General features: G+C 43.9%; 2 protein-coding genes across 2 annotated transcripts; both read left to right on the top strand.

Annotated features, from left to right (window-relative positions):
* Positions 1–9,812: 9,812 nt before the first annotated feature.
* LOC130875189 (transmembrane epididymal protein 1A-like) lies at positions 9,813–10,727 on the top strand. Its single transcript, XM_057770934.1, has one exon. The coding sequence runs from the start codon at positions 9,813–9,815 to the stop codon at positions 10,725–10,727; it is 915 nt and encodes a 304-aa protein (XP_057626917.1).
* A 4,115-nt stretch (positions 10,728–14,842) lies between these two features.
* On the top strand, positions 14,843–15,091 carry LOC130875112 (protein kish-A-like). The gene has a single exon (XM_057770797.1). The coding sequence runs from the start codon at positions 14,866–14,868 to the stop codon at positions 15,082–15,084; it is 219 nt and encodes a 72-aa protein (XP_057626780.1). The 5' UTR covers positions 14,843–14,865; the 3' UTR covers positions 15,085–15,091.
* Positions 15,092–21,812: the final 6,721 nt, after the last annotated feature.

Here is a 21,812-nt window from a genome sequence, read left to right as displayed (position 1 = left end):
TACTGTGTGTGTGTGGTGTGTGTGTGTGTGTGTGTGTGTGTGTGTAACTCTAGCTGTCCTGGAACTGCTATGTAGATTAGATCAGACTGGCCTTAAAAACTCATAGAGGTCAGCCTGTCCCTACCTCCCATTGCTGGGATTAAAGGCATGAACTACCATGCACTATCTGGTTTCCAACCAGTTTTAAAAGGAAAATTAGGGCTTAAAATTCAGCAGTAAATCCAAATGCATCAATAAGCATAATAAATTTAAGTACCTTAAATTTTGCCAAAGGAACACAATTGTTTAGAACAAGGTAAAATTCTAAGTCAAACTACATGTGAGGCACATGCTTAAAACAAAGGAACACATACAAAAAAGGAGAAATGTAGGCCTTAATGAAAAATAAAGACGTTGCTGTAATAGTACTATTAAGACCAAAGAAAATGCAAGGTCAGGACATTAACAACAAAGAGGGACAAAGACATTGTCTTTTTCTATTACGTTCACTCACCAAGAAAGTATAACAATTATTAACCTTAATAAATTGACAATGTGATGTGATATTTAAGTACAAATGCATATATATGCAGAAAATAAAAATGGTAAAAATAGAAAGAGAAGGGAAAAACCCAGAGCCATAGTCAAAGAGCAGAATGTACCTACCTCGACTTAAATATATCAGGTTAAAATCAGTATGAATATAGATGATTTGAATATTACTCAAGGAACAGATATAATGAAAAGCAATATGTATATTTCAAAAAAAATGAAGCAATGGCATCAATATAAAAACAACCGCAATTTATTTTGAAATTAAAAGATATCTTTCTAGGAGCAGTGAGATGCCTCAGTGGGTAAAGGTACTTGCTATCAAGTCTGACCATCTAAGTTTGATCTCTGAGCCCCCTCATGGTTAAAGAAGAACCAAGTCTCTCAAGATGTCCTTTGACCTCCACATATGATCTGTAGAATATGCATGCATGTGCACACGCCGTACACACACATACACACAAACACACACACACACACTAAAGAACTGTAATTTAAGAAAAGATGTTCTTCTAGATAGTTTTGGGGTTAATGAGAAAATACAAACAGAAATGGAAAAACTATACCTCCCAAAAGAAGGATAATAACTCCATATATCAAAACCTCCATGCCCACAAAATGGCTATTCTGACTGTATAGTAGTTCATTGAGATGCACATATCAAGGATCTGATTAATTTTGCTGTGTAATTTTTTTTTGTTCACAGGCTCTTTATAAGAAATTAAAACAAAAATAACAAAAATCAACCTGGTAGAGAGGGGTCAGAGGAAAAAGTACTACAAGTCCCTGTGATTAGGATGAGGGATGGCTAGGCAGTTTATTTCATATGGATAGGTCCATTCTCCTGGACCTTCCCAGTCCTTAAACCAGAGTGTCTCTCTCCAGCAGAATTGTTCTAGACATAGGTGTTAAGTAAATTTATTAAGATGAAATAAAATGTAAAACTCTATCCCTTAGTTGTGATGACTGCTTTTTACTTGTTCAATGCTCACGATAGCTACAAAATTTGGAACAGTATAAATACTAGAAAAATTTCCATCTCTGCAGAAAATTTAATCTGACAAGGGTGGCCAAGGCAGTTCTGACATGCCAGTGTCACTAAACGTAGATAGTGAGTTGTTCTTCTTCTTCCTCCTCCTCCTCTTGTTTATTTTCTGAGACAGAATTTCTCTTTGTAACAGCCCTGGTTGTCCTGGAACTCGATTTGTAGACCAGGCTGGCCTTGAACTCACTTCCGAGTGCTGGGATTAGAAGTGCGCACCACCACCGACCAGCGATACCTAGTTTTTAACTGGTCCACTCCACAGATGACTTACATCACTCTTAGATGTCTAAACATATGAAATCCAGAGTGTCAGGAAAATAACCTCATGTTGATAACTATGGTCCCGCCAACTCCTCAGTTTCACTGTACTTGGTCAAACATTGTAGAAGTTATTTGCATCCATGCTGTCCACAATGGCCAACACTGACCAAGAAAGTCTAATTACTTTGGTGTATTGATTTCCTATCCTACTGCAGACCAGGCCTTGTACATCGTCTCCTGGGCCTTGCTAGAACCTATTGCTATAGACCTGGAGGTCATCAGAGGCTCCTGCCTCTGGTTTACATCCTCTGGATGTCACTCTCCCATCTACAGTTACTGAGAGGGGTTTAACTGGAGGAAGGTTTTCTTTCTCTGATGGGAGAGTGTTCTCAAATAGAAAGAGAGGACATGGAGGAATAGGGGAAGTCAAAGTCCTAACCTCAGCTGGGTGGTGGTGGTGCACACCTTTAATCACAGCACTCGGGATTAAAGTGCTAGAGCAAGGAGACAAGGTGCTAGAGGCAGGAGGATCTCTGTGAGTTCGAGGCCAGCCTGGTCTACATGAGCTAATTCCAGGCAGGCTTCAAAGCTACAGAGAAATCCTCTCTCTCTCTCTAAAAAAAAAAAAAACTAAACCAAAGTTCTAACCTCATTTGTTCTCCCCTTTCATGTATTTTAGGATTTCTTTCCTCTTCCACCAGACCAGCACCCTTAACATTAGAGCGGCAGAGCCAAGCACTAATGGAATCCCCTGCATAGATCCCATAAAGCATGACACCATATTTTACCATATCTGCCCTCTAACTCCAGGAAGTGAGCAATTCCTTTGAGAGAGGCAAACATTCATTTTGATCCTGTGCTTATCTTCTGAGTTGTGTGTTTGAGGCTCTCACCTTGTCTCCTTGCTCTAGGCACTGTCTTGGGTTGTCTTTTCCAGCGTGAGTCTTTGCAATAAAAGATGCTCACTTGAACATCCGTCACTAAAGTAACTGAATTGTGTCTTTACTTCACATTTAAGTTAATTTAGAATTTTGTATTTACTTGTGTATGGAAGCTAGAGGACAACTTCCAAGAGCTACTTCTTGCCTTTCTCTGAGGTTTTTGTGGACGGAACTCCGGTCACTGAGTTGGCATAGCAAGTGCATCCACCAGCTGAGTCATCTCACCAGCTCCAGATAAATATTTGAGGTTAACACACAAAGTAATGGATTTCATTATGATATTTTTATACATCAGCATCATTACACTTTGTTCTAATTCATCCTCCTTCCTCATACATTTTTTACTTTAATTAACTTTAATGTAAATAGTCACAGTCAGTGTCTACTGGACAGCACACCTGCTGAGCACCAGCAGCTGGCCCCAGATGGTTACAATCCCTATTGCTAATGCAGCATCAGATTGCTGGAGCCATTTCCTCTCAACCCTCAGTTCTCCCATTTGCAATTCAAGCAATGCATCTAGGGGAAGCTGCGATGTCACTATGTGCTAAAACTGAAATGTCTCGTTTCTCTCTGCGAAGACTGATTACATGTGTGTTTCTCAAATACACGAGGGACTGTAGTGGCTAGTTTTATGTCAACTTGACACAAGCTAGAGTCATCAGAGATGAGGGATCCTCAACTTAGAAAATGCCTCCATAAGATTGGCTGTAGGCAAGTAAGTAGTATATTTTCTTGGTTAGTGATTGATGTGGGGAGGGCCCAGCCTATTGCAGGTGGGGTCATTCTTGGGTTCTTTAAGAAAGCAGACTGGAGAAGCCATGAGGCGAAAGGCAGTAAGCAATATTTCTCCAGGGCCTCTGCATCAGCTCCTGCCTCCAGATCTCTTCCCTGTTTGAGCTCCTGACCCCCTTCAATGATGAACTATGATGTGGAGTGCAAACCACTAATCCCTCTCCTCTCCAAATTGCCTGGTCACAGTGTTTCATCACAACAACCATAACCCTAAGACAAGGATCTTGTCCAGAATTCCATCCTGAGGGTCACTCCTGAAGCCATTCTTGATATCTACTACTGTATCATCCACTGATCCAGAACCCCATGCTCCAGTGGGGTAAAAGTATTAAATACATAACTAAAGAACCATTTAAGGCATGCTGGCCTGGATGCTAAAAGCACTCAAGAGTTAACAATGGGGCCGGGCGGTGGTGGCGCACGCCTTTAATCCCAGCACTCGGGAGGCAGAGGCAGGCGGATCTCTGTGAGTTCGAGACCAGCCTGGTCTACAGAACTAGTTCCAGGACAGGCTCCAAAAAACCACAGAGAAACCCTGTCTCGAAAAACCAAAAAAAAAAAAAAAAGAGTTAACAATGGTAAAGAGCTATTAACTACATCTACCTGATGTCCAGGGAAATGGGCAGCTTGAGCTATGGGAGTTAGCCCCGCTGTTGGAGCTATCTATGGCCCTTCTGTAATGATACAACCAACCATGAGGGGCTCCAGGGAAAGACTGCTCACCAGAGTTCTGCTGTTCCCCTCATTAGCAAACCCAAGCAGAAGCAGAGTGAAGGTCTCCACTACTGCCCATAAGCCCTGACTCTTGAGGTACAGAAGCAGACAGATAGGGTGGAGAGGGTTCTAGAAAACAAGACAGCCCTCGTGCTTTTGTGTAAGAAAAATCTAGACTTAGAATCCTCACCCAAATGCCTCCTGTGGGTCCCTAACTAAGCCTTGGCCGCACAACCTGTCTTCTTCCCATTGGAAGAAGAAACAAAATGGCTTACAAACACTGATGGAGATGATAATGGTGGCAACCCAAGTCGCCAAAGACAGACTAAAAGCCGATTCGGAAACTTCCTTCCACTTCAGCACCCCTGTATGCACCACTTTCATGCGCACGCCGGGCAGCTAGTCTACCCCGTGTCTCTCCCCTGATAACTCTGGCCAGTGACATCTCTTCAAATACATTCTAGACAGCACTCAGGACATTTTCTGATTCCCCTCCTTTCCCTGTCTGTTTTGTTTTTGCTTCCCCCCACTCCTCTCCCCGCTCAGTGTTAGCCTAGACCTCATTACAGAGCTCAACTTGTCTTCAGACTTAGGATATTCTTGCTGCCTCAGCTCTCAAGGGCTGGGATGGGATAAACACACACGTCCCCACACCAGGCTCTCTATTCTCTAATTCTAAAGATTCATTGTTAAAGGACATTTGTGAAGTGTGTGTGTGTGTGTGTGTGTGTGTGTGCGTATGTGTGTGTGTGCGTGTATACACTATATTTTTAAGCTCTGTGAGGAGTGTTTCACTGCAGTTAACAAACTCATTTGAAATGAATTCTGTGGAACTTTCCCCTATTTTTATCACCTAATGGAGTCAGACAAATGCTGTTGGCTATGCCTGGGGTACTCAGAAATACAGGGGATCCCCAGATGAGCAAGGCAGGCCTGAGAGGAGTGAAGGACTTCCATGGGTTTCTGTGGTCAGGTTATTTTCCCTCTTAAGATAACCTTCCATGTACTCTACATCCCCAGATTTTGGAGCTGTCTGGCCGTTTTGCTAATCATTCACCATGTTTGGCTTCCTCCTCAGCTTCTGTGGGTAGTGTCTGGTTTGGGATGAGTGATTCCTATCTTCAAAGTCCTAAGATCAGAATGCTCATGTTTTAATGAACAGCACCCAGCCTTGATGTTAAGCCAGTATGCAGGCTAAATTTCACAAACGGAACATTATGTGGGCTCACTTGCTCTACCTCCGCGGTGCTGTCAACCTTGAACTTCAGGTGTCCTGGCGAATGTTCTGTTCTCCTCCGTTGACTGCTGACACCCCCGTCTCCATTTCCAGGAAGTTAAGAGATAAAAGTGGTGGTCAAGAGATGGATGACATTTGCTTGTGCCCCCACATTCATTCTGTCCCTAGACCCTACAGCCCCAAGGCCATTGCTAATGGAAAACACTGCCATTCCTCAGGTTACAACCTGTTCCAGGTAGAGGCGAGATACACTGAAGCATGTCCGTTCATGGAAAAGACTCAATGGAATGGCAGACTTGGCGACAAAGGACCAAGTTTACCCAGAGTAGTTCAGGATTTCCCAGAACAAAGGTGACTGCCAGGGAACGTTCATCTCTGGTCCCCTCTGTCATCATCTTCACAGTTTTCCTTTGTACCTCTTCTGTCTTGGCACATCCTTTGGGGCTTTTCGGCTATTATGATCATAAGGTTTTCCTAATATCTTTTTTATTGGCTAAGAAAAGAAAACTTGTTGGGGTGGTAAACAATCCATTTTACTCTCTCTCCATATATATATATATATATATATATATATATATATACACACACACACACACACACACACACATACATATAAGGACACTTAAGAATACTTACTTATATAGCTGGGCATGGTGGTGTACACTTTAATTCTGGCACTCAGAGGGCAAAGGCAGGCAGATCTCTGTGAGCAGGAATGTGGCCAGAAGTTTGTCTACCCAGTGAATTCTAGGCTATAGGCTATCCAGGACAGTTAGATCCTGCAAAACTCTTAACTGTCTATGGTAAAGAAGCAGAATCTTGAAGAAGAAGAAGAAGAAGAAGAAGAAGAAGAAGAAGAAGAAGAAGAAGAAGAAGAGGAGGAGGAGGAGGAGGAGGAGGAGGAGGAGGAGGAGGAGGAGGAGGAGGAGGAGGAGGAGGAGGAGGAGAAGAAGAAGAAGAAGAAGAAGAAGAAGAAGAAGAAGAAGAAGAAGAAGAAGAAGAAGAAGAAGAAGAAGAAGAAGAAGAAGAAGAAGAAGAAGCAATCTAGGAGAAATTGGGATTGAAATCTTAATCTTAATTTCCAGTCATTTCTTTTATTTTTTTCATTCCATGGCCCTGCTACCCTAAAATTAGATTCCTACAACAAAAGACTAACACTGGTTATCATCAGCAATAATATTACAGATGCTTACTTTTAATCCCATTTTGCTTGTGCACCTGTTCAGATTTTTCTAGAAGACTGTCAGTTTTACACTAGTTTCGGGCTCTAACAAAGGGGTAATTTTCTTATCAATCCCAACAAAAATTCTCATTCACATGCGCTCATAAGACTCCCTATTGTTATGGGAAGCACCCGAGATAAACAATTTAAAGGAGAAAACATTTTATTTTATTTTATTGTAGATCATGTTTTCAGAGGTTTCTGCCTAAGTTTGACTTGACAGAGGTGAGGCAGAGTATGTGTCAATGGGAATGGATGGTAGGAAAAGTTGTTCACCTCATACCTCAGGAAGAAAAGAGAATAAAAGAAAGGGACTAGAGACAAGAGAGCCACCCAAAGATCAGCCCCAGGGACCCACTTTCTTCAGTGTGGTCCCATCCTGCCCAACAATTCTATCCATATTTTAAAATCTAGCAGTGAACTAAATCATTGACTAGGTCAGAGTTCTCCTGGTCTAATTGTTATCGGAAATGTCACCACAGGGACAGTGAGATGGCTCAGCAGGTAAAGGCCATGGCGCCTAAGACAAATACCTGAGTTTAATCCCCAGGACCCACAGGATAAAAAGAGGGAACTGACTCCTTCAAGCTGTCCTGTGACCTCTACACACATGCCATGACACTCACGTGTCCGCACACAGACACACATGCACGCACTCGCTAAGTGCTAAATATTAGAAATGTTACCGCAAACAAACTACAGAAACACTTCACTGATCTCCTAAGCATCTCTCAGATCAATGTAGTTGACAATCAAGATTAACCATCACATCATATATAACCCCAAATATGAGTGCTTCTGTTCCCATTCTCAAAAACACAGAACTCACTATATTATTGTTATTAATTTGAGGCAGGGTCTCACTATGTACTTCTGGTTTGGCTTGAACTTACTATGTCGACCAGACTGGCCTTGAATCCACTGCTTCTGCCTCCCAAATGCTGGGAATAAACGTGTGCACCACCATGCTGAGCTCAACATTTAACTCTTAAGTAAGAGGAGGCACTTGATCTAAAGATAAAAGAAAGTGCCACGGGCTGTGAGGGAGGATTACATGGTGACAACAAACAGTGATACGCATCATTCGCTCACATTGACATTCTGTTGGCAGGGACTCATTGCAAAGGGGAGGGGATATGGTCAATATACAAAGGGAGAAAAGAAATCCTGGGGTCTCCAGATGGCCCACTAGATAAAGACGGTTGCTGCCACCTCTGAGTTCAGTCCCTGGAACTGATGCAGTGGGAGGAGACTGTAAGTTACCCTCCAAGTCCCCACGTACATCACAGTGTGTCTGAACTGCCCCCAACACGCTTTTTAAGTACGGGGTTAGAGAGGTGGCTCAGTGATTAAACGCACTTGTAGATTTTCTAGAGGACCCAAGTGTGGTTCCCAGTCGAGGATCTATGTCAGACTGCTCACAACCATCTGTAACTCCAGCCCAGGGGACCCAATGCCTCTGGGTTCTATGGGCACATACACTCTGTATGCACTCACAACACAGATGAACACAGAACGCCCTAGGTTAAATCAAATAGTTAAGACAAAGGTAAATGCTTCATTATCTCATTATATGTGGAATCTTTAAAAAGTTGAATTTGTAGGAGCAGAGAAAAAAATGACAGTTCCCAGGGACAGTGGGGAGGGTTCAGAAACAGGGAGATATTGGTCAAGCTGTAAACTTCAGTATTGTGGGCTGGGTAAGTTCTAGAGTTCTAATATACAGCATACGGATTCTAGCCCCTAACATTATAGCATGCATTTGAAACGGGCTGAGTGTAACTTGTGGTCTGGCCACAAACAAATGTCACTTTCTGAGATGATGGACAGGTTAATTATTTTGATGATAGTAAACATGCCATAAGGTCTCTGTACATCAAATCAATAGATTACATGCCTTAATCTATACAAACACACATCTGTGCATGCATGGTGGTGTGTGCCTGTCACCCCAGCACTTAGGAGGGGAGGCAGTGAGTGGTATCAGTAATCTGAGGCCAGCCTGGGGCTATCTCAAGAACAAAATAAAACAAAAAGTATGAGGACTCTCAGCTTGGTTGAAATCCCATGCATGCAGCTAGCGGACATCTAGTGCACAGTGCTCTTTCTGCCATTATGTTATCAGACACATAACAATTATAGTTAAAGAGAGAATGAAGTTGCGGTGATAACTCTCATCAAAATATAAACAGCTGATCAAAGTTATATGTCTCAAGACAATGATATCTGATTTTACTAAAATATTCGCCATAGTGTTCCAAAACTGATCTCAGAGGCTGGCTTTGTGAGTTCATCTGTTATCCAACTAAGAACCGCTGAAGGGCAGGTGAGAGGCTTTCCTGGTGGCCCTTAAGCTTCCTGTTGCAAAAGAGCAACAAAGCCAAGTAGGAGCTCAGTAAGAGTTTTACACGTGTGAGTACAAACCCAGATATCTCTGGGCTGTGGTAGTGCACACCTACAATCCCAGTATTGGAGAGACTAAAGCAGGAAATTCATGCATTAGGGGCTAGTCTGGGTACATAGCAAGCCCTACACCAATCAACAAACCCACAAATATTTGCCCTTAGTATATATGAGCTGATAAGTGAGCAGGAGTGTTTAGGGATGCACACAGAGTTATGAGTTAGCCAGTTCTTTCCTAGATATTCCATATGTTCAGGCACTGCCTCGCTCCAGGAACTCGACAGGCTCAGGAGAAATCAAGCCACAAGAGAGGGGATGGGGTTGAGCAGAGGCTCCAGCAGGGCCCCAAAGCAGAGCTGGTGAGAGTACACAATCCTGCAGGTGCACTTTTGGAAACATTCACGCCCCCTCCTTTGGCAGCAGTCAGTCAATTTGCTTTGCACTAGGAGGGAATGAGACAATGAGGTGCCCCTCACCCAAGGTGTAGGGCTCCTGTCCAGAATTTTCCATTCTGTGGGAGAGAGAAGTGGGCTGAAGGAGATAATAAAAATAGGTAGACCTTATCTCATGCATACAACCAAAACTCGATGGGCCCGCGAGGAAGAAGGCCGAGAAGTCTGCAGTTCTGTCCTTTACTTTTTATACAAATAGATCTGTCATTTCATGGGGAATGGAAAGTTTGGCGGCCATTTCTACCCAGGGTTATACATTTTCTTGTATGGACTGTATCAGGCAACAGTTGTCTTCAAGGCCATGGTGGCTAATGACTCTCCCGTGCATCTTTCATCCCTTCCCAAGAATCAAAAGAGCACTTCCAAGGTGTGGAAAATAGCCTTTGGGGGCTGGCTGAAGATAGTGACCGGCTCCCTCTTAACATTTTATGTGCTCTTCTGTCTTGATGATGGGATGGAGCTGATCAACACAGAGACGCCTCCAAGGTTTATGTACCCTCAAGAGTGGCAGCACCTCACCATGTTCATCCTCCTCACCCTTGACGGTTGTGTAGACGTCATGAGCAAGAACGTGCTGCGGCAGAGGTGTGTGGCCTTAGAAAGAGGTTCCATGGCCCTGGGTATCTACGTGCTGCTGCTGCTGCTGGTGTCACATGTTCAGGTCTCATCCAGGGTGGAGCTGTATGTCCACTCTCTCCTCATCCTGGTGGTCTTCCTGCTGATGCTGGTGTTGACGGCAGAGCTGTGGGCTGCTGGGTCCTTTCGCCTTCAGCTGATCAAGAATTTTCTCTTCCTGATGATGGGCTCGTGGCTGATGAACACAGCCTTCATTCTGTTTAGACCGGTCTCTGGCTACCCGTGGAAGGATGAAGACATCATGTTTGCCACCACCTTCTTCTGCTGGCATGTAATAATCAATGCCTTATGCCTGTTGGGAGTCTACGGCTTATCTTCATCTTGGTACCATTGTTACAGCCCCAGCTTGAGGCTGATGGGGTCCAAGGAAGCACTGTATCACGACTGTTCTTCAGGAACTTTCTACAGGCTGCTACAGGATGCAGAGCAGCAGGACAAGAATGACCAAGCTCTTCTCCCTTCAAAGAGCTCTCCCATTGACAGGGCCTAGAATATACACACCACCCCATCTTTCTCCTGTGGGCTCTCGGGTACTTGTAATGCATCCTTAGCTTAGATTATGCTGGTCAGGAGAAGTGGGAAGACAAAGCGGACTAAGAGAACTGAGAAGAGTGGGCCACAAGAACTACCCACAGCGGGAAGGCAATGGGCAGGGAACCTCTGAAAGGAGGGGCAGAGTTCAGTAAGGATGCTACCATGAAAACGCTTCTCTAAGTGTTAGCCAAGAAATAAAGATTTCCCACAAATGGAAAAGGCAGTGTGGGTGCCCCTGCTGACAACTAAAGTGATACTGTGTGGAAACTGTATAACATATATAGTAAATTCACTACTCCATTTGGATGGAATTATAAGAATCCCATGTATGTGTGATTTAATGTGTGCATTGTTTCAAATACAAATAAAGTGAGAATTAATACTTTCATATTTCATTTTTTTAAAGTTTACATGAACCAAATTTTCATGAACCCCTACCATAGTTCTTTACCCCCTACTCCAGGCAAACATACTGAATGTATTGAAAAGGGTCCAAAAGGCAGTTGGAGGGGCATAAAAGAAGGCAATCAGGATGTATAACGATGATCAAAACACATTACATACATGTATATAACAGCCAAAGAATAAATATATATTAAAGATAAATTGTATGAGTTTGGTAAATATATGTAATTGTACAATATATATAATAATCACAAAAATGATTTTAAAAACTTTATTTAAACCTCCTGCGGTCAGAGCTGGGTGTGGTAGCACATGTTTGCAATTATAATACTTGGGACACAGAGCAGAAAGCTTGCAAGTGAGGACAGCCTGGATTACATGGGAAGTGGGACACCTATGCTATATAATGTGATCCTGTCTCGCAGTGAAAAGATAAGAGGGGCACTGTGAAGAAATGTTTTCACCACACACAGCAGGCAAAACAAGATTTTCAGAATATGTGTGTGTGTGTGTATATGTGTGTGGTATACGTGTTCAAATATTAACAATAAGAAAGGCAATCTAAGAAAGAAGAGGATGTAAGTGGATGTGTTACAGGAACAATGACCTTCAATGCTCCTTCTGTTATGGGGATGGGGAAAATCAACCCAGGACTCTGTGCAGGTTAGGTTCGTGTTGGGACCGTTTGGAGTCCTGGACTCCAGCTGCTCTTCCCTGCTAGAGATCTTTACTTTCCTTCTGATTTGAGTTACCAAAAGCTGTGTCAAAGTTGTTTACCAGCTCTGCTTCACGAGCACGAGCATGTGTTACCTTGGCCTTGAGGATCCGAGGATAAGGTTTTCACCTGTTGGCCCACTTGACTGTTGTGTATATAAGCCTCCATGGTGCTATTAGATAAAGTGCTTCTTACCAGTGACTAGAGGTCCACTTCTCTGTCTCTCTGTCTGTGTGTCTTTGTTTCAACCTCCAGCCCCTTGCCCGAAGCTCACGAACTGTATAGTAGCACATAGAGCGCAGACGTGCGTGGGGCGCTGCAGGTTCGCAAGCACTCCACCATGGAGGTACACACCCAGCTCTTCCCATTACTTTTCTGAAGTTTTATTTATTTTAAGAATATGGATGTGTATATATCTGTATGGGGTTATGTACACAATTTCAGAAGCCCGTGGCTGACATGGATGCTGAAAGACAAACCTGGATCTTCTGTAAGATCAGAACAAGGCATTAGCCACTAAGTCATCTCTCCTAGCTACCCTCATCCCCATTACTTTTAATCTTGTTGTTGCTGTTGTTAGGGTCTCACTAAGTTGCCTAGACTGGTCTTGCCCTTACCCTACAGGGCTTGTCTTGTGATTTTCCTGCCTCAGTCTCTGGAGCAACTGATAACACAGGCCTGGCTAAAAATAATAATTTTAACTTAATTCATTTGGGGAAAAAAACAGATTCTAATAAACTGTGATCTCTTTTTCCCTATCACATTGTCAAAATACCAGAGAAAATGTATTTATCATGGGAGAAGTTGTAGGGGGAGGGACTCATACAGTGTAGGTAGCAATGGAAAGTGGTCCACGTTTTGTGAAGTCGGCGTGACAGCAGGTCAAAATGTTAGGCACAAATATCTTTTGAGCAAACAATTTCATTTCCTTATCAGTTCCACACTGTCAGGTCCCCTTTTCCAGTGCTATGGTTTGGCTATGATCTATCTGCCAAGGATCATGTATTTAAGTGACTATTTTGGGAGTTGGGAAATTTTTAAGGCAGTGGAGCCTCAGTGCAGAAAGTAGAAAAGTGTGGCGTGCTTCTGAAGGTTATATCCAACCTTTGGCTCCTGTCTGACTGTCTGCTTTCTGGCCATCATGATGTGAATAGCCTTCTTTGACTGTGTGTTCCCACCACCACAATGTTCTGTCCAAGTGCATGAGGGCCAAGCAACCATGGACCGAAACCTCTAATACCAAAATAAAAGTTATCCTCCTTCAAGCTGTTCTGTCAGGTATTTGGACAGAGAAACGAAAAGGAATGCGTTGACAGAATTTTATTTTTAATAAAATAAAATTATTTTTAGCTAGAGTAGAGACATATGAGCAATCCACTCATATAATCTCCTGAAGACTTCAGATGAGGAAACCGAATCGGCATGGAATTTCCATTCTGCCACACATGAAGCAGCAAAGATGGCAGCCTTCAGAGGTTCTCTTTCGTCAAGCTGGCTTGTCCATTGTGCATATCGGCCCATGGGGCCGGCAGAGGAGTCATCTTAAGTGCATTCAATAGTGAGGTGCTAGACATGGGTCTTTCGAACTTAACCTGGAACCCTTATCAACCTTCACAATGATGCTGTTAACCTGTTTAATAAACTCTTTTTCTCCTACCGTAGCCAGGATAGATTCTTGTTGTCTGTAGCTGATAACCTTAACATACCTACTCCAGAAATACACGAACACACCAAGGCATGCAACAGAATGGTCACTAAAACAGTTTCCTTAGGAAAGTTTATTTTTTTTATTTTATTTATTTATTTTTTGTTTGTTTGTTTTGTTTTTTGAGACAGGGTTTCTCTGTAGCTTTTATGCCTGTCCCGGAACTAGCTCTTATAGACCAGCTGGCCTCGAACTCCCAGAGATCCGCCTGCCTCTGCCTCCCGCTTGCTGGGATTAAAGGCGTGCGCCACCACCGCCCGGCTCCTTAGGAAAGTTTAAATGATATCTGTCCACCAGCTTTCTCTTAAAAGAAGAGAATCCAGGTATGATGGCACACACTTTTAATCCTAGCCTTGACTACATTGTGAGGGAAAGGGCAGCCTAGGTTAGATGAGAGCCATCTCAAAAGGCAAATAAATGACATACAAAAAATATCCAGGTTTCTTGCCATGGAGTAGCATGAATGGCCTCTAGTCCAGTCTACAGTAGAGTCCTCAGCCCGTATGTAATCCATGAGTGCTTCATATTGCTATCTGTATTCTTGGCTTCTCAGCTCCCACTAGAATTACCCATTAAGTTGAGCTAAATGTGTTCTGAGATTATCTAGCCTTTATCTTTAAATTTTTTCCAAATCCTTTTTAAAAAACAACTCCAAAGCTTCATTCCACATGGTAAGGCAGTCACAGAAAAGCCCCCACTTCATCCCCATGGCCTGGAGCATCACTCCTGTAAGTGGTCAAAAGACTCTGGATTAGTGAGAGATTCCTGGGTGGCTCAAATTTTGCCACTGGGAATTTGGGAGACACAATCCCTGTTTATGTCCCTGCTTCCTAACAAATAATAGCACCTTGTGGGAGGACTGAGAATCTTTGGTGGGCAGAGGAATATATAGTTCCATCATGAAGTTTAAAGTTTAGGGTTCCCAAGTTGAAGAATTAAGACTCCTATAAAGGTCCATGGCCTCTGAATTGGTGCTGGGGCAGGCAGTCATGGATCAGGACTGGTAGCATAAATCAGTAACAAATCTATGCTGGCAGTTTAGGGGACTAGATCTGGCTGGTTCAAAAGACATGCCAAACCCGATAGAAAAGAATGCTGCACTGTTGCCATGGTAACAGGAGTAGGCTTTGCTATGTTGGAATTGTGCTGTTGATCCATATTCCTGTTACTAACACCATTTTGAGTGATTGACTACTTTTTAGAATACCATGTTTCAGCTTGGGGATTGAAAAACTTATAAGAGGTGGCTGGACCAGCACCAGCCTCACTATGTCTGCCATTTTCAATTTTCAGAGTCTGTTGACTGTAATCTTGCTGCTTATATGTACGTGTGCTTATATCCGATCCTTGGCACCCAGCCTCCTGGACAGAAATAAAACTGGACTATTGGGAATATTTTGGAAGTCTGCCCAAATTGGTGAACGCAAGAGTCCTTACGTTGCTCTATGCTGTATAGTGATGGCCTTCAGCATCCTCTTCATACAATAGCTTCAAAAACTACCATCAGACTCTAAACAAAGACTTGCCTCCAGAAAATAATGGGAAGAATAGTTAACCCTTTTATCTCTGAACATGAAATGAGATAAATTTCAAAAAAAAAAAGAAAAGAAAAAAAAAGAAAAACTGATAAGATATGGAATACATGTTTACTATTTATTTTGTGATTTAAAACTATTTTTCTGCAGGGCGGTGGTGGTGCACGCCTTTAATCCCAGCACTTGGGAGGCAGAGGCAGGCGGATCTCTGTGAGTTCGAGACCAGCCTGGTCTATAAGAGCTAGTTCCAGGACAGGCTCCAAAACCACAGAGAAACCCTGTCTCGAAAAACCAAATAAATAAATAAATAAAAAATAAAACTACTTTTCTTCCAATTTTTTTGTTGCTTTTTTAATAATTTAAAAATTGAATAGAAAAAGAAAGTCAGGCTGGAGAGATGGCTCGGAGGTTAAGAAGACTGGTTGTTCTTCCAGAGGTCCTGAGTTCAATTCCCAGTAACCACATGATGGCTCACAACCATCCACAGTGAGATCTGGAGCCCTCTTCTGTCACACAGGCAGAACATTGTATACATAATAAATAAGAAAAAGAAAAGAAAGTCAGGCATGGTGGCACATGCCTGTAACTCCAATGCTGGGCAGAAGATAAGTTTGAGGCTAGCTGGGTATGGTGACACATGCCTTTAATCCCAGCACTTGGGAAGTGGAAACCTGTGAATTTCTGTGAGTTTGGGGCCAGTCTGGTTTACATAATGGGTTCCAGGGCAGCCAGCGATACTTAATAGAGACCCTGTCTCAAGGGAGAAAAAAAGAGAGGCTAGCCTACATCAAACTCTTTCTTAAGAACCTAAATATGACAAACCCAAAAGGAATTCTAAACTAAAGGAATAAAGGTTAACTTCTAACACAGGGGTGCACATCCTGCTATATCCTGGTTAACTCCTACCATAGGGGTACACATCCTGCGATATCCTGGTTAACTCCTAACATAGGGTGTATACCCTGCTATATCCTGGTTAACTCCTAACATGGGGTGCATACTCTGCGATATCCTGGTTAACTCCTAACATAGGGGTGTATACCCTACTATATCCTGGTTAACTCCTAATGCAAGGGTGCATACCCTGCTATATCCTGGTTAACTCCTAACATAGGGGTACATACCCTGCTGTATCCTGGTATGCGTGGGAATGATGCAGGATCGGGAAAAGCAAGCATACGGGGGAGGCACGGGGGAGTATGAGCTCCTAATTTCCAGAAGAAGAAAGTTGCAGCTGTTGAAATAGTTGGGCGGTATCTGAGATCAATGGCAGGTGGGCAAACAGCCTAAGTCACGGTTATGCAAGGCCTCACAGGCTCGCACAGAAAATAGAGTTTTGAGGTGGTGTGTTGTGAGGAACCAAAGCTGTAGGTCCTGTGGAACTGGGAAGTTAGAATGTTTCCCACCTCTGTGAGCCTTGGTCTGCTAGGCCAGCAATGAACCTCATAGCCCAGTAACCTTTACTTGAAATAACAGTTTATCAGACCATGTGCTGATTTCTATAGACTCTACCTTTCTATGACCCTCTCAAGCGTGCATCTTTTGCTTTTTTTTTCCCCAGGAATGTATTTCTGCCTTGTAGCATGCTGGATTGCAATCATTTTTTTTTTAAATAAAGATGTGCCTCCTAACCAGAAAGGGGTTAAATTAAAATTTATTTTAGGGAACATACTAGAACCCTACATTTATTAAGCTTATGTTCCATTTCTCAAGGCGCCATTTCTGATCACACTTCTACCTTTCCAATGAACTGGTCCTTTTACTAAAATCTTGGCTGTTGTTTTTTTGTCATTGCTGTTTTGTGAGGCATGGTCTTATGCAGCGCTTCCTGGTCTAGACCTCTCTGTGTAGTAGATGATGACCTTACACTTGGGATCCTCTTGCTTCTGCTTCTCCCGTGCTAGGGTTACAGGCATGCACTACAAATGCCCAGTTTATGAGATGCTAGGAACAGAACTCAGGCCTTCATGGTAGACAAACGCTCTGCCAATTGTGCTATACGCCCAGCCCTACTAACTAAAAAGTTTTGGGGTTTGTTTCTTATTTTTGTTGTTGTTTTGTGTGGCTTTGTTTATTGAGACAGGGTCCCTCTATATAGCTCTGGTGTCCTGGAACTCATAGTGTAGACCAGGGTGGCCTTGAACTCAGAGAACTGCCTGCCTCTGCCTCCTTAGTGCTGAGTTTAAAGGCATGCACTTCCATACCCTGCCTCATTAACTAAAAATTTAAAACACACATTTCATATAACATGTTATTCTGTCTAATGTGCACAGCCCATTATAGCAACCACTCTTAATACTGCTTCTAGTCTTCCAGGCCATGGTTCACATGAAATGGTGGTAACAGAGCTTATTCCTGTCCTGCTCTCCTTTCCCTGAGCTCGGCCTGGCATCTGCGAGCATCAAGGGCCAGCAGGGGAAGAACAACCCTGACGTCACATCAGTGAGAGGCTGGAACTGGCATGTGTGCAGGGCGCGTCGCTCTCTGGGTCTGCTGTCTGGAGAGATCAGATCCCCACTTTGGCCAGACATCAAAGGATACGTATTGGTCACTGGCACGTGAGCATAGTCACATAGACACATGAGACTGGAATATTATGACATCACCTGTCTAGAGACATGTGAGGAGAAGAAAATGGAAGTTCTGGAGCTCAGAAGCTTGGCATTAACCAGTTCTTAATTTATATAGAAAAATTACTTGTTGAAATGATGTTTTGTAATGAAATACATCCCATGGCATAGTGCGAAACCCACAGTTCCGTGCGTGGACCCATTCTCATCACAGAAGATGGGAATTAACACAGAGACCCCCAACGGGACAAGGAACAGAGACACTTCGGATGTCCTTATCATTCCCACATTCCGAGGCTCAGGGATCTGTGCAGAAGAGGAGACTAGGAGGTTAGAAGCAAGAGGCGATGGATAATTTCAGGGAAACAAAGTCTTCCAGACACCACAGGATTGATATACATACGAACTCACAGAGACTGAGGCAGCACACACAGGACCTCCACAGGTTTATGCCAGATGGGGTCCCTGAACCGAGAAGGGGAAGTAGATATGGAGGTCCCACCCCTAACCAAGAATCTATTTGCAATTGATAGTTGCTGATAAAGGAATAGTCAGTTTTCCCCAATGGTGTGTCACTGGGTATGTCAACAACACTGCAGAGCAGGCTCCATACCTAGGAACCACAAACACAATTCCATGCGTTTTATAAGGGTTTTTTTTTGTATGTGTATGTATGTGTGTGTGTGTGTGTGTGTGTGTGTACTTTTGCTTTGTGTTGGCAATTTCTGTCTTTTGGTCAATTTTCATTTTTTGTTTGTTTTTAGGGAAAGAGAGAGAGAAGTTGGGTGGACAGGGAGGTGGAAAGGATCAGATCTGGGAGGAATTAGGGGATGGGGAAAACATGATCAAAATACATAATTTTTTAAAAAATATTTAAATAAAGTAAAACGATTACAATATCCCACTGCTCTTATATTTATCTAATATGGTAGTGAGAAAGTTAATTTTAAGTCTACGGTGTAGAGGTGGTTTAGACGGTGTTAGGGTACACACAGGTGTATAAATGCATGTGTTTTCAGGTGAACTGTAAGCTTGCTGGGGTAAGAACTATATCGCCCAGTTCTTGACATGCCCTCACGTACACAGCAGGATTCCAGCGGTGAGCAATTCCTGAGTGCCGTCTTGCTCACTCTGGAATCTCATGATGTAGTTAGTACAAACGGCACCAGGCTCTTGAGGGACTCTCAGAAGTGGAGACAGGCTGGTAGAAAAGTTGGGTCTGGGGTGAGCCTGAGCGTGGAGCAGCCAGGCCATGACAGACCTTCACGGGTTTCCGTGGTTAAGCCAAGTTTCCCCCAGCTGAACAACTTCTCAGTTACTCTGTGTTCCCAGACTGCGGAGCTGTCTGGAAGTTCTGCTAATCATTCACCATGTTTGGCTTCCTTCGGCACGACCGTGGGCAGGTCTGGTTTCCGATGGACAAGTCCTCTCTTTGAAGCCCTTAGATCAGGACGCTCATGTGTGTATCCTCCGATGTTGGGCCAGGGTGGGGATCTGATCACCCCAGATGGGAGCCTCAGAGAGCGACGTGCCCTGCACACATGTCAGCTTGAGCCTCTCATTGCTGCAAGGCCAGGGCTGCTCTTCGTCCTCTCTGACCACTGATGCTCAGCTCACAGCTGCCAGGCATAGTCGGACAAATGAGGGCAGGAAGAGGCCAGCTCTGACACTCCCACCTTGCCACAACCCTAGCGGATGAGAAGCAACATTCAGGGCTGGGTATATCGCTCAGTTAGGAAAACGCTTCCCTGACATTCATGAAGCCCAGGGTTTGCTTTCTACATAAACCTGGCATGGCCGGCATGCCTGCAATCCCAATATACAGGAGGGAGGCAGAGGGGTCAGAAGTCCGAGGCCATTCTTCATCATGTTTGGAGTTTGAGGCAAGCCTGGGCTACATGGGACTCTACCCCCACGGGCCCATGACATGGAGACCAATGAGTCCTATATCTCGTCCAGGGTGAATCCAAGAGCTGAAGAGAGCCCCAGAGTCACCCCACCCCGCCCCTGTTAATGTCACTAAAGATTCTCCCGTTTGAATAGCCTCCTGCGGAGCATTCAGCTCTACCAGGCTTGATATTTTACTAATTCACCAAAAGGGAGAAATCAGGGCTCACCTCTACACAGCAGCACCCATACCTTCTTACTTCCGCTTTACAGGAAATTAAGTCCCATCCACCTCCTCTTCCATCTCAGCCCTTGGAAGGCAGAGATGGACAGATCTCTATGAGTTCAAGGCTACCCTGATCTACATATTGAGTTCCAGGCTAGCCAGAGCTACACAGTAGGACCCTGTCAGACATGAGCTAGTGGTAGAATCCAAATTCCAACTTCAGACAAATACATAAATGTATTTTTCCCTTGCTTGTGCTTTTAAGTCCGAATCACCACCTCATTGGTGACAATGGTCACAACTAGGTTGTAAAATTGCTGGTGATCTTTATTTTTTTAAAAGAAAGCAAGAAAAGTGTTTTGAGAATAAACAATTCCCTATAACCAGGAGGGGGGACTGACGAAAAAAAAGGTTGCCTATGGGCGATTCGCAATGTTTTTTTTGCTTATACAGTTTCCCCGATTTCCCTACAGCGATTGCACACTACACAATTTTAAATTCAAATAAGCAAGAGAGGTTCATTTAGAAGGCAGAACGAAGCTTTATTTTCCCAGTTTGTCTTCACACTCATTCCCCAGCCTATCAAATTTCTCAGCAGCCAGGAGCAATCTGAATTACTGCCATTTAAGGGCAGAGGGAAATGGTTCAGTTTTCTGGTGTTAAGCCACCCTGAGAGAGAACAGATTACAGAGGTCCTGTCCTAGAATGGCTTGTTTTAGGATTTTTGCCAGCACTGGGAAGACCCCCGGCTCTAGTCAGCTTGAGATCACAAGGCCAAACAATGGTACCTACAGGGCACTTTGTTGCTCCGATGTTCTGTGGGGCGTGTGTGTGTGTGTGTGTGTGTGTGTGTGGTGTTCATGTGGATGTGCATGTGGCGGCCATATTGGGTGTTGCTCCTCAGTCACCATCCATCCATTTGTTGAGGCAGGCTCTCTTATTGACCTGAAGTTCACTGAGCAGGATAGGCTGGCTGGCCAGTGAGCCCCAGGGATCTGCCTGCTTCAGCTTCCACAGTATCGGGGTTGCATGCCAGTGCCACCATAACTGGACTTTTCATGGGTTCTGGCGACAGCAATAAATCCAGAACCATTCGTGCGCTGCGCACATACATTCTGCTTCCTGTACCTTGCTCGCCATGATCCCCTCTGCGCATGCTCACTGGCTGCTAACCAGCATGGGAGAGAAATGGAGCCGGTGAACTACTTCCTGATACACTATAAATGACTCTTGTGAACTTTCCCTGTCCACGACCTTTGCTTGGAGCATGTGGAGAAAGGAATTCTGAGAAACATCATTCAAACTTAGTTTTGCTGGCACAGGTACGCCACCATTGTCCCTTTTTAAAAAAAAAAAAAATCTCAAAATGCATCTTCTACAGGTTTGTCTACAGCCCACAAAGATGGTGATAGGTTGGTGGAAGTCAGGGAAAGGTGGAGGAGGATGGAAGGAGGGAAGGAGTAGAAGCTTCTCTGTGGTCTTTAAGATACATTTCCTACAGAAGACTAGAAAAAGTCAGGTGGATGCTATTAGATGGTCTCCCACCTAAATGTTAAAACGTCTGTGCCCAGAACGAAGGCTTTGTAAACAGACTGACGTCACATCTGAGAATTACTCCAAAGATGATTGGGAGCACAGGCTTTCGCTGAACACCACTGCAATCCACCCCACCATCTCCCTCCCCGCCTTTCCACTTGAGTACCAGGCTGGATGAGAGGAAGGGAACTGGAGCCAGGGCAGAGTACGAGCCAAAGCCCCTCGGAAGCTATGGCGAAGAACCCCTGAAAGCCCACTCCGTCCCCGGTGCGCCAGAGTGGAACGGCCTAATGAGACCGTTTTCCCACCAAATGTGTAGGCTTGTCTCAAGAAATGTTTCCTCTCTGTGGGGAGCAGTGGGTGACGTGAGATGATAAAACGAACTGAGACACAGTTCTTCCCCAAGCCTAGACCCTGAAGGGCCTCCACCTGAGTTTTGCATTTTGTTAGATTAGAATCTCA

Source organism: Chionomys nivalis, chromosome 5, assembly GCF_950005125.1.
Source record: "Chionomys nivalis chromosome 5, mChiNiv1.1, whole genome shotgun sequence".
Taxonomy (NCBI): Eukaryota; Metazoa; Chordata; class Mammalia; order Rodentia; family Cricetidae; genus Chionomys; species Chionomys nivalis.
This window is presented reverse-complemented; position numbering and strand designations above follow the sequence as displayed.

Coding starts and splice junctions, on each gene's coding strand:
- LOC130875189 (XM_057770934.1), top strand. CDS start 9,813: ATGGGGAATGGAAAGTTTGGCGGCCATTTCTACCCAGGGTTATACATT.
- LOC130875112 (XM_057770797.1), top strand. CDS start 14,866: ATGTCTGCCATTTTCAATTTTCAGAGTCTGTTGACTGTAATCTTGCTG.